The sequence below is a fragment of the Nansenia antarctica genome, assembly GCF_963989245.1.
Source record: "Nansenia antarctica genome assembly, chromosome: 12".
NCBI classification, from domain to species: domain Eukaryota; kingdom Metazoa; phylum Chordata; class Actinopteri; order Argentiniformes; family Microstomatidae; genus Nansenia; species Nansenia antarctica.
This window is the reverse complement of record NC_137682.1, coordinates 10,544,329-10,563,303: the sequence shown is the minus strand read 5'-3', so window position 1 is coordinate 10,563,303 and position 18,975 is coordinate 10,544,329. Positions and strand designations below refer to the sequence as shown.

Sequence of the window (18,975 nt, the reverse complement as noted above, 5' to 3'; positions counted from 1 at the left end):
CAGCAGATTTTCTCCTAAGCAGCTTTCGGTAGCACAAGGAGAGTTATTTCAGAGCCAGTTGCTCTCTATTAACCTTGGAGAAAAGGGTTTTTTTGTCGGGCCGGTTAAAATCACTTGTGCTCAGAGCCAATCACAATGTGACCGAGCCCACGCTCCATTCAAACCAGCTTTTGAATCATAACTTCACCAGACTTCTAAAAAAGACTTGAGTGCTAACCGAGATTTGGAATCTGGCAATGCAAAAAATCTCTTTCTCTTTTCATTCTATTCATTGTGTACTGTAGAACTTACAATATACCTCTCTGCCGCTAGGGGGGGACATCTAGTGAATGCCAGTGGTGCAGAATGACTGGGGGAGTGTAGATGGGTTTCACCTCCAGGTGAAATTGGAAGGTTGCATGCACAGGCTTGAGGTGCGCAGGGATACAAGAAACTTCAGATATGAATGAACTGATATAGAACAAAATATTATAGATTTTCATCTATGATCTTTAATTAGCGGATTTTAAATATAGGTTCCGAAGAATATACAATTACTTTAATTAGTTTGTAAAAGTAAAACATTTGTATTTTTGTAGTTTGTTATATGAATAGTTATTCACCCAAGACAGTCTCCTCATTAAATTGTGTGCCTATATCTTATAGTACGCATTTTCCCAATTGTGTGTCCTGGTTGACGCATAAGCTATAAGAGATTGTTGGACGATACGTAAACAACTTAAGATACCCTACAGTACAAGGGTATGTGAATTAGCCTGACTTACGTAAGAAGTTCATCAAGTTCATTAAGGTTAGGATAAGTTGTAAGGGGAAGCCATTCGCAAACATTAGCATTAGCAACAATAATTAGCAAATGTTTCATTTTATTGAATTACCGTAACCTTTATTTAACCAGGAAAAGCCCATTGAGACACACAGTCTATTTTATAAGGGAGACCAAGAAGGCAGCAGCAGTCAATACAGCATCACAACATTTAAAACATACAATACATTCATATGCACAATAACATGATCCCACCTACAGGGCACATTTACACTCCTCCAGAACAGAGTTTTGCATTGTAGATTATTTTGAGTTTGAAAGTCGGGTACTAGTACATCTAGGTGAAGCATGCCTTGCAGACTATTGTGTGCCCCTGATGCACGATACGAAAAGGCAGTCTTGCCTAACTTTGTAACGGGGGCCTGGGGACTTTAAATAGCAACCATCTAGTAGACCGTGTCTGGTGACTGATTGTGGTGAAGGAGAGCAGGCTACAGAGGTAAAGGGGGAGTTTACCCAGAAGGGCTTTGTCAATGAAATTCTGATGCAGCTGTCTGTGTAAGGCGAGGTCCAACCCTGCATATGATATAAGGTACAATAGTGGGTGAGTCACTTGCCATTTGTAACTAAGCTCAAGGATGCATGATAAACTGAGTCCAATCTTTGTCACACAGAAGAGGCTGCGTGCATGTACAATAATCTCAAGTAGTGGAAAATGGAGGGTGATATGACAGTTCTGTCTTTCACACACATTCCCTCCCTTTCCGTCTATATCCCTCCCTCCATCTTTCAGGTCAAGTGTCCTGTGGAACCTCTACGTTATTCCGGAACTCTTACCTGACTGCTAACGACGACCTCAAACACAACCAGGTACACGCACACACACACACACACACACAGACACACACCTACACACACATTAGACATTACACCACACACACACACACACACACACACACACACAGCATTACCAGTCAGCCGAGGGCTTCGGATTAAAACTCACAACAACACAGTGTACAAGATCACAAACACACACACACACACACACACACACACTCGTCGATTCACATAAAGTCACACTCACACACATACACTTGAGATGGTTCGATAGAGCCCTGTTTGGCAGGGCTTGTTGTCAAGGCACTTCCTCTCCATCTGGTGTCATGGCGATGGTTGTCACGGTTGCATCTGCAGGAAGGTGGTATTTTGATAAGCAGTGATCTGTTAGGAAATCATTCAAACAGCCCCGCAAAACTACGGTGCAAATTAAAAACCGTATCTTATCACCTTGATGAACTTCGACCAATTATATGCCTCTGTGAACCTATGAAGTCTAGTTTTGAATGTGTGAATATGTTTTCACACTATTTGAAGGATATTAATCATGTGTTATTAAATAAATTAGCATGAAAGGTAAAGATAATTCTTGGTTTATTCTTGATTCAGTAGTAAATTAGCACCGGAGAAACCCTATTGGAATTCTGAAAGGATTCTAAACGCAATGTCTTCAATGGAAAACTATCATTTATCTCCAGTCTCAATGAAAAGGGTAATGATTGTTGAATTAGCTGTACTCAATTCAGGGTCATTGACTCTGATGAATTGGTGAATGGTTGTAGTACAGTACAGTTAGTTCACTGAACACTATCCTATACTAAAAGACAGTCAGAGAGATACTAAAAGACTGACAGAGAGAGGTTTAAGTGTTTTTACGGTCATGCTGAAACACACACACACACACACACACACACACACACACTTACACCTCCAATTGTCTGTCCCTCCTCTCGGACCACTTCACCCCAATTGTTTCCCTCTTTTCCCCCCCTCCTCTCTTTCTCTCCCTCCCTCTCCCTCTCTTGCTTCTTTCTCCTTCGCTTGCCCCCTCCTCTGCCTCTATCCTACATCTCCCTCCCCCCCTCCCCACCCCCCCTCCTCCCCCTCCTTAGGTCCCTGCCCCACCCATGGCGGCCCCCCCTGTCCTGGACAGCAGCAGCATCGCCGCCGCCATGGCAGCGGCAACACTAAACGACTACGACCCCTCCTCCTTCCCCCAGCTGCAGCAGCCCAACCCCGGCGAAGGCGGAGGCGGCAGCAGCTGCGGCTACGAGGACTCCTTCTACGAGGACCAACAGCAGCAGCAGCCCCAGCAGCCGCCGCCGCAGCCACCGCCGCCCCAGCAGCAGCAGCAGCAGGTCCCGACCCACCGCCTACAGCAGCAGCTCCCCTCGGCAGGGGGCGGGCCCCCTCTGTCCTCCCAGGCGGCCACGGACCTCCGCATGCACCTGGGCCTCAAGTCCACGGGCAACTACGTGGACTTCTACTCCGCCTCGCGGCCCTACAGCGAACTCAACTACGAGACCAGCCACTACCCGGCTTCGCCCGACTCCTGGGTTTAGAGAAGGGTGGGGAGGGGGGAGGGGAGGGGGGGGGGGGGGGGGGGAGTGGAGGTGGGGGGGTGGGTGGGTCGGTGTGTCTACGTGTGCGTGTGTGTGTGTCTGTGTGTGTCTGTGTGTGTGTATGCATGTGTGTGTAAGGGAGGTGTGGGGGGGGGTTCAGGGAATTGATGGTAATGTAGGTAGTATGAGATCATGGGATCAGTAACAGGTGGAGGCGGGGGAGGAGTAGTTGGTAACCGACGGCAACAAAGACGGAGGAGGGGGTGTAGGCGGCGGGGGGGGGGGGGGGGGGGTGAGACGAGAGGGGTTTGTGATTGGGCGGAGGGTCACAGGGAGAACGTGCATGTGCATGTATATCACAAGATATTTTTCCTTTTCAGACAGTTTTGAGTTTGTTCAACGGTCGTTCCACTCGAGAGGTGGAGTGGGAGTATGTGATTGGCTCAGAGAGGGATGGGAAGATGGAGAGAGAAAGAGAGAGGGAGAGAGAGAGTAACTAGAGGTAACTAGAGAGGCCTTGAGGAATAGTCTTGAGAGGAAGAAGGAGTTATGGATGGGGGGGGGGGTCTCTAGTCTGTGAGAGGAGGGGCGGGAGAGGTGGAGAGGAAGAAAGGAGAGCAGAGAGCAGGAGATGAGAGGAGGAGAGGCATCAAGTGTTCTCCAGAAAGTTGAGAGATAAGGTGAAAAGAGGTGAGAGACACAGAGGAGAGGGACGAGTACATATCAAGCACAAGACCGGGATTGGATGTTACACACGTAAAAAGCAGCCCCCCACCCCCCCACCACCACCCTTTTCATAACATTGACTTCACAAGGATTCTAGCTACAGTACATGTGAGTTTCGAAGGAATGTCTTCTGTGCAAGAAGATTCCTCCAGCCTTTCACATTTTTTTTTTGCATCCACTTAAACATCTTTTTAGTTTTGTATTTGTATTATTTATGTGAAGTTCTTTGATGTACAGTCCAGAGGTCCGGGTGATATTGTGTATATTACACAAATCCAGTCATCAAGGAACCTTTTACAGTGACAGTGGATATTCTTCTATTCGAAACATGATAGAAAAGAGACTGAAAAATCGAACCAACAACACCACCACACACTGGGAAAAAAAGACCAACAACTTATATCAAAAACGTCAGTGTACCACTTTTCGAACCAGGTCTGTTTTTAACAGCCTGGTTAAGACGGAACACGTTTAACAGTATTGTCTATTCTACGATGGTATGAATTTGTTTGTGGAAACTTGAAAAACAACAAAGATGTTTGAAAGCAGTTCAAGAGCGGAAAAACCAACCGAGCACTATTCTACTACTCTCGGCAACAAAAGTGCTTTTTCACTGCCTAAAGAATTAGATGTAGATAATTGAAATAGACTGTCTGTTTTGGGGGTGGAAGGGGGGGGGGGGGGGGGAGGGGTGTTCACTTCAATATTTTATTTGAGGATCAAGTGTTTTAAAAAATAACAAGTGAAATGGTATTGTCATCCACATAAAACATGTGCATAAAACCAACATGAACCATAATTCTCTGTACTCGCCTGCCCTGGGGTCAAATGCATACCAATATCATGCTTGACGTAACTTCAGGTTATGCACTTTTTATGGACTATTTCATTGGTTCCATTGTTGTGTACCTATTCTGAGAGAATTTACATCGTGCCAAACTTTGACACCGCTAGTCCAACCCTTGGCGGTTGTTCAGGCTATTCGGTTGAAGTTTACAGATGATAACCATTATTTGTTCCTCTTCCTGTTTGTAACTTTTGTTTCTTTGTTCTTCAATGTGTTTTGATTGGATGAAGTTCTACCTACCTAGCTGGTGATCAGGAGCGAGGTAATACCCCCTCCTCCAATGTACAGACTTGCCTCTCTGTGCTAGTTGATTGTGTGTGTGTGTTGTGTGTGTGTGTGTGTGTGTGTGTGTGTGTGTGTGTGTGTGTGTGTGTGTGCACGCACACGCTTGTCTGCATGCATATCAGAGTGTGTGTGTGTGTGTGTGTGTGTGTGTGTGTGTGTCAATCAATGTCTGAAAGAAGAGGCATTCCTACAAACAATTGTCAGATTTTACAACACAAAAACGTTGAAATATTGATAGAGAATGACAAATCTCTCTCTCTCTCTTTCTCTTTCTCTCTCTCTCATTCATATATATAGATAGATAGATATATATGAATATAAATATATACAAATATAATTTTTATGTGCATATGTCAGTGTCACTAAAAGCAAACATGTTTTAAGAGGGGATTTGATTGTGCTGCTGCTGCTGATGATGATGATAATGATGAGGATGATGATGATGAGTATTGCCCCCTATTGAAAAGAAGAGAACCCATCTGACGATGCTGAGACTCTGATGTGTGTGTGTGTGTGTGTGCGTGTGCGTGTGCGTGTGTGTGTTGTGTGTCCATGCTTCTTAGATGACCCTGCTGAGAAAGGATGGTACTTTAACACCAGAAAAATAAAATACTTTGCAATCAACACCATTCTTCCTGAGATTGACCGTCAATATAACCTACAGAGACACAGAGTTTGACCATTGTTGTTTTCAGACATGTTTTCGGCCACAGTTTAAAAATGGCCTCATAGACAACATGTTTCGTCCATCATAGGACCATGACATATTTACATGAAGGAGTCTCAGGAGTACAGTGAATATGCAAATGGATGATGAGGCTGATCTAAGCCCATGTATACCCTATGACACACATATATGAGTGCTCCTACAGGAAAGGTTGTGGTCATGAAACATGAAAGTGAGTCTTTCACACATGTTTATAGTGGACACGGTCAACTTAGTGTCATGAGTGAAGTGTGGCCACGAAGGGTAATAGAAACATAGAGAATGTGGTGAAATTCATTAAATTGAATGCAATGTGCACCTGAAATAAAGAGGAAAGTCGTTGTTCAGTTTTACCACTTCTTTATCTACAGTCGTGTCTGAGTGTGTTAATTGCTACCTGGTTAGCTTAGCTTGCTGGTTGTGGGATTCATTGCACACAAACACACATAAACTGTATTGGGGTGCGATAGGGCCCATCAAACAACAAGAGAACGGATCCCATTGGTGGTAATGCGCTACAGTACTACATCCTGGATCTGCACAATGATTAAGGTCTGAAAATTGCCATTTAGGACAAATGTGTATTTTAGCGGTAAAACGTGCCGCGCGCATTGCAGGTAAAACTCAATATACAACAGGGTATCCGCGGTGTCTTGAAAAGTATTAAAAGTTGATAAATCAATTTGGGGAAAATCAAGACCCTTAATAAGTATTAAAAAGTCTTATCACGATTTTATGAGGTCTTGAATTTTGTTTGAGTTTGAGTCCTACATTTTTTTTAGTAAAAGTTCGTGAATTTATTAGTTTTATTAAAAAACAAAGATGAAACGGAAATTGTGTTGTATGATAGTGGTCTAGTCCAGGGGCGGCGCTAGGGGGTGGCTACTGGGGCTCAAGCCCCGGATGTTTTCTGAAAAGCCCCGAATGTTTTACTTTAAAAAAAAAAAAAAAAAACTCTCGTGAGTAACGTGCAGTACCGGAGTCCAACAGAGAGGCAGCAGCTGCGCGACATTAGCCTGCGTACTGCGTAGCCTGCCCTGCCCTGAAGAAGAAGTGATCTCAATCAGTGCCTGACTTGCAAAATTGTAAGGATGGATATCCGAAAGTTGTTTTCAACAAAACAAGCGCCTTGTTGCAGCAGCAGTATCAGCAGCTGACAACAATGACGGCACCAGCAGTGATGACATAGATGATGTTTCAGGTTTGTGAATCTTATTAGAAAGGTGACTGACTCACTGACACTACTTTTCCGGTTTGCTAATGCTAGCTGGCTATCATAACATAACGTTATGTTATAATGAAAATGAAACATAGCAAGGTACTGTTACGGTACATGGTAAGAAATCAAACAAAGGGTAATACTTATACAAATAAAGTGAATAACAGGCTGATAGTCTTTGATATCTGCACTCTGGTTGACTGAGTAACAAGTGAAAAAGAATGATGTAACATTAATGTTACAGCTAGTAAACATGGAGTAACCACATTAAGTATGCCCTTATGGTAGTATGTATGTATACAGAACATGACTCAAATCTATCCTAAGATGTAACGCTAACTAACTAAGTTTGTTTAATGTCCCAGGGGGGATTTGATTTCACAGTACTATACACAGGCCAACAATACATGTAATATATCGTCATATAACACAGGACAAGACTCTAAATACAATATAAGTGGTGAGCACAGAGTCTGCCCTGATATACATACTGTAACATAACTAGCCTCAGCCCATCAATTATGTAATTCTATACAAATATAAATGATGGTGACTGACAGGGGGAGCTACGTGTGCTGACCTCCCTCTGTGCCCAGAACCACCACAATTAGTTTGCTTCATTAAAGGGTGTGAAATGTGAATGTATATGTATTCTCCAGTGCCTTTTGTCCGCTTTAAGGTGGTGGTAAGTTGAAGGTTGAAGGCACATTATATTCTCCCTCTGGGCTAAGCCCCGGATCTCCTACGATCCTAAATCCGCCCCTGGTCTAGTCTATTGCAAACTAAAACTGTTAAGTTAAAGGTGTCACTGATGTAAACGGTTACAGCTCCCCAAGTGGCGGTGAGGTCTGGAAAAATATTGACAAGGTCTTTAAAAAGTCTTAGAAAGGTATTGAAATTAACCTCAAGATTCCTGTATATACCCTGTACAAAGAGGTCTGACCACTGTGTGTCAGTCATGAGGAGTTCCATGTTTGACTAGTTTACTTTTATACAATTCTTCAGAAGGAGAATTAGTCATGGGACACAGCAGTTTTCTTACTGGTTAACCCAACTTCTTTAAAGCATAACATCATCATTTGTGACCACAAAGGCAAAGGACGGAAGCACACCGTCCTCATCTCAGTGGTCACATGGTTATCTTTGTATTGACAAACAAGCTTAGTTCTGCAATTTCCATCACAACAGTCTATAGCACAAGATAAGCAGCCCTTAACTCAGTGAGGTCATCCTATCCCTCTACATGTATAGACAAAGATAAACATAATCAAAAATTATTGCTGCTTTTAGTGCTTTAGAAATAGTACATTTCGAGTAAAAGCATCCTCCCATTCTAGCTGTTCCAATCTAATACATTTCTTTAATGAAAAAAGTTTTCATCAAAGACACACAAATCAACCCATTTCATTTGACAAACAGTGGACTGCCTTCATAAAAATGCTAAATGAATTGTGCTCCTTGACTTGAGTGCAGTGTTTGAAACAGTTGATCACTAAATCACTGCTATTTCAGACACAGGAGAAACTTGTAGGAATCTGGGAGTCTGCTTTATTTTGGTTTAAGTCGTATCCCACTGAAAGATACCAATTTGTTCACATGGCTGGTGAACAGCTTTACACAATTCCCATCTGGTTCAACATTCTGCAAGGATCCTGACCAGGACCAGAAGGACTGAATACATTACCCTGTCTTTCACACACTTCCTATTCAAGTCAGGGTTGATTTCAAAGTGCTCCTTATGACTTCTAAACCACTTCATGGGTTGGCTCCAATCTACTTGGCTGATCTTCTTCAGCCCTTTGTTACGTTGGAGCATGAAACCGAAATGCATAAATGGTAAAAAAGGACTGCACTTATATAGCTACTTTATCCAAAACACTTTACAACGGCCTCTCATTCACCCATTCACACACACATTCACACACCAATGGCGGCAAGCTACCATGCAAGGCGCCGGCCTGCTCACTGGGAGCAATTTGGGGTTCAGTGTCTTGCCCAAGGACACTTCGACATGTGGCCAGCCGGGGCTTGAACCGCAGATCTGGCAACCTTGCGATCATTAGACGGCAGCTCTACCTCCTCCGCCACAGCTGTTTTTCATGTTTTATTTGTTTGTTTTTTTACCAGTAATAATTCAAGCCAGCTAATCTAAGATTCTCCAGACCTCCAAAAGACATAACACAGGGTTAAAAATTCAAACATGTATTTGCTTAACCAGTTGTAGATACATACAATGTATACAATACATTAAGATAAATTACGCAAATGTTGTCAAAATAACATTTGTAAATTCAATACGTCATATTGCCTATGCATTTGCCTTTGGAGTCTGCCGTAGACTAAAGGCTGGTACACACATAAAGATAATCTGGTCGATTTTGGCCCGATTTCCCCCCTTCCGACCAAGGACAGCAAACGCCCGATTATCGGATGGCTCTAAAGATTCTCCTACAAGATTATCCTGTGGTGTGAGGTGTGTTAAGAGTACATTTCTCCCGACAATCTGCTCGGAAAATGGTCGGGGCCGACGATCGTAAATATTAAACGTGTTCAATATTTACGATCAAAAGTCTTCTTGTCTGTGGTCAAAACTGACAACTCCCGAGTCCGATTGAGACGTGAAATGGAATGTAATCAAGAAGCGAGCTAACTGACACGTCTTCTTCTTTTCGTTCTTCTGTACTTTATTTCCACTGTAGCACATGGCTGTCTCTACAGGTCAGTCAGGCTACCCTGATCACGCGAGATTTCTGGCTTGGGGGACGAGACTCCAGACTGTCGGAGGACAGATCTTTATGCATGTGGTCGTATATCGGAGCACACCACACACAATACGATCAAAACTGTTGTGAGGCGTCTCTCTCAAATAAAAAATCTGTTAAGATTTAGAAAATCCTTATACTGTATGTGTACCAGGCTTTAGACTTAAAATCAACAGTTTGTAACATCATTAAAAAAGAAAGTGATGAGCTCAGCAATCGCAAACGGGCTGGTAGGCCAAGGAAGACTTCTACAGCGGATGACCAAAGAATACTCACCATAATCAAGAAAAATTAAACAACTGTCCCACAGATCAAGAGCACTCTCCAGGAGGTAGGCATGAAATGCGCAGAATACGTCACCAGCTAAACTACAGAGGCGTCACTGCAAGGTGCAAACCACTAGTTATCCTCAAAAATGATGTTTTTACTGTACATTTTTCCACTTTCCACCACATACTCTGTGAGTTATGTTAATGTTCGACTTTGAAAAGGTGTCCTTCCTCAATTGGATTTCCAATGGGATGATGGAAATCTCCTTGCTTTGATGAAGGTATCCATTCAGAAACTGAACTTCAAGATGTATTATATAAATGAACAGGGGAAAAAGAGGTATAGTGGGGCATTTGTACAATTGACTGCAGAACTACTTTCCTCTTCCCCTCTCCAGCCCCTTGCAGCAATCCGACTGGTGTGTGAAATGTAGTGTTCTGTAATGACTCAAACGGGATGATTATTAACCTTCACAATAAGTATAGAAGTTAGAATCTACTGTCAGAGAAAAGTCCTGCAGTGTGATAATGTGGAAAAATAGCTTTTCAATTTCACTACCGCCCATTTTTACACCTCCGTTCAAATGTTGCAGAAACTGCCGGTCCTGGCTGTTGCCTGTCTCTGTCTGTCTGCCAGTGTCTGTGACCACCCAGGCATGGCAGACCGCGGGCACGGTGTATGTGTGTGTGTGTGTGTGTATGTTTGTGTGGTGTGCGTGCAGTGTATACAGTATGGGTGTGTTTGTGCAGGACTAGGTTTGTTAACTCTGGAGGGTTTGGCGTTAAATCAATTTGCTTGTACTTACTTACTTACTTACCTTACAGAGGTAAGCATTCATTCAGCACAGTGCCACAGTCCACAGACAACCCTATTGGAATGAATGCATGAGCAAAGGGAATCATGAGAGAGAGAACGAGAGAGAGAGGGGGGGGACAGGAAAGCAGGAAGGGGAAGGGAAAGAAAGACACAGGAAAAGGAGAAACAAGAAACTGAGAGGGGAAGAGGAAGAGAGGGAGAGAAAAGGAGAGCAAGCTAAATGGGCGGGGGGGCAGAAGGAGAAGAGAGAGAGAGAGAGAGAGAGAGAGAGAGAGAGAGAGAGAGAGAGAGAGAGACCCCCCCCACCCTCCCTCCCTTTCTGGACATGAGGCTCGTGTTTGAAACCCCAGACGTTTCAATTTGAGCTCTGCCTGGGAATCTGACGACCTTGGACATGATTAATGTACCCAACAGCACATAACAAAACCACTCCGCTGAGCGCCGGTATTAGCCTGAATAGCAGTGAATACACCTGCTATGATAATGCTGCTACCGTGACAGGGAATGAATCGAATCGAGGCCCCCAGACAGTGGTCTTTGTAATGAGTTCATCATGACATATACCATTGTGTAGTTATAGACATAAAGTATGTTAGTATGAACATAACAATTAGAAGTGTCATCGTCTCTCTCTCTCTGTCTCTCCCTCCCTCTCTCTCTCTGTCTCTCTCTCACTCTCTCAGTCTAACCACTCCATTGCCTATCCCTGCTCGCTTTTCCACCCTTCCACCACACTCTCTTTCCCCCTCTCAATCTCTCCTGCCCCCTCCTTCCATCCCTCCTGTCTCCCCCTTTCCTCTTTCTGCCTCCCCCTCTCCCTCTCCACTCAGTATGTCCTCTCCCTGTCTCAGTGTCTCCCCAGTCACCCCTCCCTCAATCACCCTACACCCACCCACCCACACCCACACACCCACACCCACACACCCACACACCCACACACCCACACCCACCCACACACACACACACACACACACACACACACCCACCCACACCCACCCACACACACACACACACACACACACACACACACACACACACACACACACACACACACACACACACACACATACACACACACACTCACACACCCATACCCACCCACCCACACACACACACACACACACACACACACACACACACACACACACACAGACACAGACACAGACACACACACACACACACACACACACTATAAGGTCTCCTGCCTGGTGGAATGCCCTCACAGTAAATAGAGTCTGACTGACTTACAGAACAGAACAGAATAAAACAGTCCAACGCGAGCTGCTGATACCCAGAGGAGAAGCCGAGCGAGAGGAGAACCGTTGGTTATTCATGTGTGGTAGTGGTGCTGCTGCTGCTACCGGGGGCTCAGCTGGCTCACAGAGGGGGGTGGGGGGGCGGGGCGGGGGGGGGCCTGGGGTTACCTGTCCGATGCGGTGTTCTGTCCCAAAAAAAAATCCTATAACTGAAAAAATATTTGACAGCAGATTGCAGAAGAAAATGATGGTGCAATACTGTAAAAATGCAATTCAATGGAAGACCTGTGAAAGTAATGTTCAATGACTCTTATGTATTTAATTTATCTGAAGTCACTTCAATTAGACAGTATAAACATTCAAGTAATGGAAGATTCTATGGAATTTCCAGAAATCATTGTGTGAACATGTTTAACCTTAATATGGTCATATTTTGATCTTGCTCCACCAATAGATCCACTCCACTAATCAAGACTACAAGAAATCTCAGAGGTGTATGACCTTGTGGACAATTTTAATTATAAAAATCATCCATTAATTTAACAAAAGCACATAACACTTAATACAGCCAAAATCCAACATAAACCAACATCACAGGTATATTGGTGGTGAGCGAGTTAACATATTTTCACCCTTAACCACAAAATGTTCATGTAAAACTAAATGATTAGATTAGATTAGATTAGATTAGATTAGATTAAACTTTATTGTCATCGCAGAGTACGAGTACTATACAATGAAATGCAGTTTAGCATCCAACCAAAAGTGCAAATAGTGACAGAATAAAACCCTTCTCTGCCCTCTCCCGCTTCCAGACGAACGCCTACCCTATATTATAGCACTTGGCTTAATTCAGCCGCTATAATTGAGCCGCTATCACAGGGCGTTAATACAAACCTCATGTTTACAGGTTGAATGTCCTTCAACAATCACAGCAATTGTCATTCAGTCAATTCATTTCACTCTTTTACCTCGTTTAACTTTTATTGGCATTTTCTTATAATTTCTTATATTTATATATGTAAAATAATACGGTATATTTCCGTAAAATTAAGTTAATTTCTTACAGTTTAGGCTCACTCACTTGTGACGTCCCCATTATGTCTATTTGCTTGGTAAAAGGTGGCAGGAAAAGATAGTTGGAGCTCCTTTCCTTCATAAGAAGCTTTCATTCGAATGGTCCTTATTATGGCCCCAGAAACTACCAGGATCACCAAAGGCAGCGAGGACATAAATTAACATTACAAGGGAATCCAAACCCAAGGATTTTACTTACCAAGATCACATCATTGAAAAGAAAAACGCTGCCAGAACTCCTATTGAAAGCTGGAATAAATCTCCATGTTAAAGGGATAGCCTACTTCACCCACATTACAAATACCACATTTTGGTTCTGTTTATCTGTGCACTTTCACTAAGTGTTAACTAAAATTGTTCAGTCAATGTACCTTAAATTAGCATGTTTGAACTCTCAAAATCAAAGTGTAGTTTGTAATCTGTTCTTTCATAACATACACATGCTCTCTGGGACATTTCAGTTATTCTCCTGGTGTATTTGTGCTGCGTTGATGGTCCCTTGCCTCTCACAGCCTCAAGAATAGAAGAAAAAAGACATTGTCAAGAATGATGTGCTGAATCAAAGCTGTATTCTCCCCTCTAGTGGCCATATATGACCATGCACACGCACGCACACACACACACACACACACACACACACACACACACACACACACACACACACACACACACACACACACACACAGACACAGACACAGACACACACACACACACACACACACACACACACACACAGACACAGACACAGACACAGACACAGACACAGACACACACACACACACACACACACAGATAGACACACACACACACACACACACACACACAGACACAGACACACACACACACACACACAGACACAGACACAGACACAGACACAGACACAGACACAGACACAGACACACACACACACACACACACACACACACAGATAGACACACACACACACACACACACACACACACACACACAGACACAGACACACACACACACACACACACACAGACACAAACACAGCACATACACACACACACACACACACACACACACACACACACACACACACACACACAATGATAGCAGAAATAAATACAATGCATAAATCACATGGGACAAAGAAGGCATTATCCAGAGCACCACAGTGCAAAACAAAAACGGATGTTGTTGACAACTGTGTATCTTGCGTAGCCATACCTCCAAATCATGTTGTTCTCGTGCCTCTTTTGAGGTTTGGAGAATTTTTGATTAGCCGTTCTGCCTTGGATTGAACTGGACGGAACGATGTGCTCACAATTTCATTGGATGTTGACATTCCAACAACCCTCCCCCCAAATGCCTGTAGAATGGTTTCTTGTTATGTGTGTCATCTTCCAACTGGATAGGACTATTTTCCCCCAAAAATATTTAGCCAAATTTTTTTTTTTACTTGTACACATGGGCCAGGCCAGATTCTGGCGTCACTCAAGGTGGCAAAACTTGCTTTTTTGAAAAGATACATGTCTGTAGATTATATTTTGGTATGATACCAATTCCTGAGTGGCAGCTGAGTCACAATTATCAGCTCATTAAGTTAACCACCCCCTAAGGTAAATAGCATTTTAGACACTGGTGCCTGTCCTGATTTAGGCTCATGGTAAAGACATTTGTCAATGTTTTATAAGATAATGTTTGGTATCATTTTAAAGGGGGACCTTTAGCTTTCATTCAAGACCAGTTGTGAATCTTTCTGACAAAAATAGAGGTCACTGGAGCTCTTCTAAATGTCAATGACACAGATTTCTTCACAATTTCCGCCTAAACTATATCATTTATATTAGCCCTGTGGCATCTAGGAACATCAGAGACACAAAACAGAAGAACTGCAATACTCACATGACTCTAAGGATTCATGTAAGTTCACCATTGTGAAAGGTGATTGTGAGCCTTAAATTAGAAGGGCATTATTAAACTGACTATAGACCAAAGCCAGTTAGGTCACAAACTGGTTCGTATACATTTGTTTAAAAACCCAATGAAAATACTGGATCATAATGAATACCATAGTGAGGTAAGAAACTACTTGAATTGTATACAACAATATCAACATAACAATAACATAACAATATTATGAACAACATTTGCATATACTTAGTCAATGATACATATTTGACATATATGATACATATTTCCACCAGGCTATGGGAATAAATGTATCAGTGATGAGAATATGTGAAGGTTACATAGTTCTCAAGCTCTGTGTGTATTTACATGGTGTTAACTAACCAAGTCCGGAATCACCACACTGTGCAGCAATGTATACTACACAGTAATACCATCAGAATCACCACGTAGTGTCACTCAAACTGCTCGTCTCTCTCGTCATCTGACTCCCAGAGTTCAAAGTCAGGTTCTGGATCATCCTGCAGCTTTTGGTTACGGCAGGTCTGTAACCTGCACATGTCTGTGCATGTCAGTCCATTTGCCAGGCACGTGCAAATTGGTAATTTGTATGAACACACACACTTGCATGTTAGCTGATCCAAGACCACATCTGGTGCAGGTGGGGAGCGCATCCAGTAAATTGCCAGCTTGCGTATCATCTTCTGTCCATCCATACTCAGTAGGGCTTGGTACCACAGGGTTAGCCTGCAGACAACACTTCCAAATTGCTGCCTGATACTTGGCTCGTTTAATATGCATAAAGAGACAGTCTCGACATGGTGGCAGCTGGCTGGACTCGACCTCTCCCCTTTTGGTGCAGAAGAGCTGGTAGCGCAATTCGTTCAACTCACCAGTGCTGCTATTAGCAACAACAGGTGAACTGCTACATTTTCTGGAACAGCTCATCACTCACATCCCATGACTGCCCCAGTCAACTAAAAGTCTCTTGGTAGGAAGTGTGCTCTATCATCATCTTCAGGGCATTCAGCTTCCCTCGACCAGCGAATGCACTGACAGTGTCGCAGCCTGTGAAGGCGTGTAAGCCAATTAGGCTGTCACAGACGCTGTCTCCAAGTGAGCTTGCCAGTTTGCTGTGTTACGGCCTCCTCCCTCTCTGCTGTCTTATTCTGATTCTGTGTTGCAGGATGGAAGTGGGGAGAGGAGGCCTGATTTGTGATGCAGCATACCTGTGACTGTGCCTATTTAGGCTGTGCTGTTGAGACCAGTCTCTCTCTCTCTCTCTCTCTCTCTCTCTCTCTCTCTCTCTCTCTCTCTCTCTCTCTCTCTCTCTCTCTCTCTCTCTCTCTCTCTCCATACAGGAGCACACTTTTGATCATTTGCTAGTGGCAATCCTTTTTTACTATGTTTACACTTAACAACATTCCACTAACAGAACACTCACCCACACCCTACACCATTGATTATATCACATCCCATTTCTATTTTTGCTTACTTTAGTCTTTAGTTAATAATAAAACATTGATTATTTCCTTTACCCTTGACTTTTGACCATTTTTGTCACTAGCTCTGGAGCTAGTGCCGGGTTAGTGACAGCTGATATCAACAAACCGTGTGCAGTTCTGTGTCCCACATTGCAGGTAGGTTGGACAGGTGATGTTCTTCTGGAAGCCAATACAAAGCACCATGACATCAGTGTTCTCAGCAATGATGATAACAGCTTCTGAGCCTGCATTTGCAGCATCCAATGCATGCAGGAGCAGACAGGTGTCAGTTTCGTCCTGTGTGGAGTGCAGCTCCGCTACATCTTCACACTCGTCTTCTGTCAACTTGAAGCAAGTGTCCTCACAGGTCACGTACAACACCTTGCCATGCAGCTTTTCTCTGTATTGTGGGCATTTCCACTCTTCCACCAGAAACGTGACGAGACTGGTCTCACGGACTGCACAGGAATCTTCACCGCTGGACATGGAGTACTGCAAGTACTGGAGAGTGGTGTCTGCACCCCGGTTCAGTCGTTCAGCATCTTTGATTGATGTCTGGCAAAAACAACATCAATCCTCTCACTCTGTGCCCCCTCATGGAGAACCTGGGTCAAGGCCGACTCACCTGACGCCACCTGTGCAAAGGTTTTGTTGTTGCCATTAATTTTTTGGACCAGACTCATCCCATCAATGATGGAAGTACAGTAGATGGGGTTGGGATGTGTTCTGCTGGAGATACAGTCTTTTCAAGCTCTCTGGCAAGTGCAGCCTTGTTTGTTTTTCGCAGGGACCCATCAGCATTTGCCAGTGCCCATGGCAGTGGGCCCAGTTGGGTGGGCAAGGACATCCTTCATATTCACCTTCCTGCTTTCAGCCACCAGGAAAGCTGAACAGGTTTCTATCTGCCTTCAGAACCACATACTGTGCTTTCTTTCCACTAGCTTTTTTTGTGTGCTGATATTGGAGAATGTCTTCAGACGTTGCTTGGTCATCTTGTCGTGGGAATTTCACAGATGGTGGGTCCTCATCTAACCTTGTTTTCTTGAATGCCTGGTAGGCCTCTTCTCCGATCTCACAAGCTCTCAAGAGATCCCTGGTCACATCAGGTGGAGCCATGGAGCCAGTGGAGAAGCTGACAAGATCAGTCTCATCAGGGGACATAGGATTGAGCCAGTTATTCTCCATAAGATCAATTGAGAGACTGGACATCTGCTGCATCGCTCTTGATCCTTGAAGCCTGTAGATCTGGATGGGACAGTTTGGACATGCCTTGATCTACCAGGTCTCTCAGCTGTCTGAGGTACATGCTTCTGTACTCAGCTGTAAGGTAATATTTATTCACGGCTCCTGGATTCAAGCTGAAACCCTTTGTCCCTCCAGCAGTCTGGGTGTCTTTGTTCACTGTTTCTTCGATAGCTTGGTCAACAGGGATTGGTGGAGCCCAGTTGAACTGAGAAGCCTCCTTCCATGAATTCTGTGTATACATCTGGGTGTGTGGTGGGAAGCTGAGACATCTGGGCGTAGTAGTAGGGGAGGTATCGTGCATAATTCATCCTGTCATAGGCGAAGCACCATGGGATCATTGCTCAAATGCTTGCCAAGTGAGTGTAGCATCCACTCTCCCTCTCTGGATGCTCTGATGAGCCCCAACAAGATTTCAACCATGTCCAAATAGGACATCCAGAAAGTTGAGAGGCTGCCGTTTCCACCTCTGAGGAACTTGCGGTAGACTTCAAACAGTTCCAGTATGCGTAAGAGCTGTTCTCAAGGACCTCCTTCAAAGCGGCTTGTGAGACCTCTTTCCCAAGGCTGTCAATTGTACTCAGTGTCTCATCCAAGAGGACTGTTATTTTTTAATATGACTGATGACTGGTATTTTAAATATTCCAGTTCTAACTCTTTCTTTTGTCTAGCTGTTTAGCAACATACTTTATTATATTACATTTTTCTCTTCATCTTGTGTAGTGAGCTTAGTTGTACTGTTGTACAATTGACTATACCTATACTGCTGTTTCCCACATGTCGTTATTGCTCACAATCGGTATGTCGATTGTCAGTTAAAGTCTTGTACTCTACTTATATGTATGTTTTTGCTATAGACACTTAGCTTGACTGACTTTTGGAGATTGTACAGTTATTATGTCTGTATGTCTGTATTTTGTATGTTCAGGACCCCAGGAAGACTAGAGGTACATCCGTGTGCTTCTAATGGGGATCCTTAAATAAAATAATATAAAATTAAATTAAATCTACATTTCCTGTCAACGACTTGACACTGACTGGCAGAATGATGTGTTTGGAAGGCTTGGTCTTTCCACATGTCACTGCATATACCATGTTATGGCCAAATGACTGCAGAAGTGAATGAATGAATGAATGAATGAATGATGAATGAATGAATGAATGAATGAATGAATGAATGGTCTTTATTGTCATTGATATAGTACAGGTACCATACAACGAAATTTGGGAGGGGGGGCTCCCCTGGTG

The 18,975-nt window shown here is 43.6% G+C and overlaps 1 protein-coding gene across 1 annotated transcript in view; it reads left to right on the top strand.

Annotated features, from left to right (window-relative positions):
* LOC308168849 (catenin delta-2-like) overlaps window positions 1-3,162 on the top strand; it is a gene marked incomplete at both ends in the record, with an annotated part of 196,466 nt that extends 193,304 nt beyond the window's left edge. The window contains 2 exons of the mRNA XM_080543493.1: window positions 1,557-1,633; window positions 2,713-3,162. Coding sequence (XP_080399619.1) covers window positions 1,557-1,633; window positions 2,713-3,162 — 527 coding nt within the window. The remainder of the gene's footprint in view (window positions 1-1,556; window positions 1,634-2,712) is intronic.
* Between the last annotated feature and the right edge of the window lie 15,813 nt (window positions 3,163-18,975).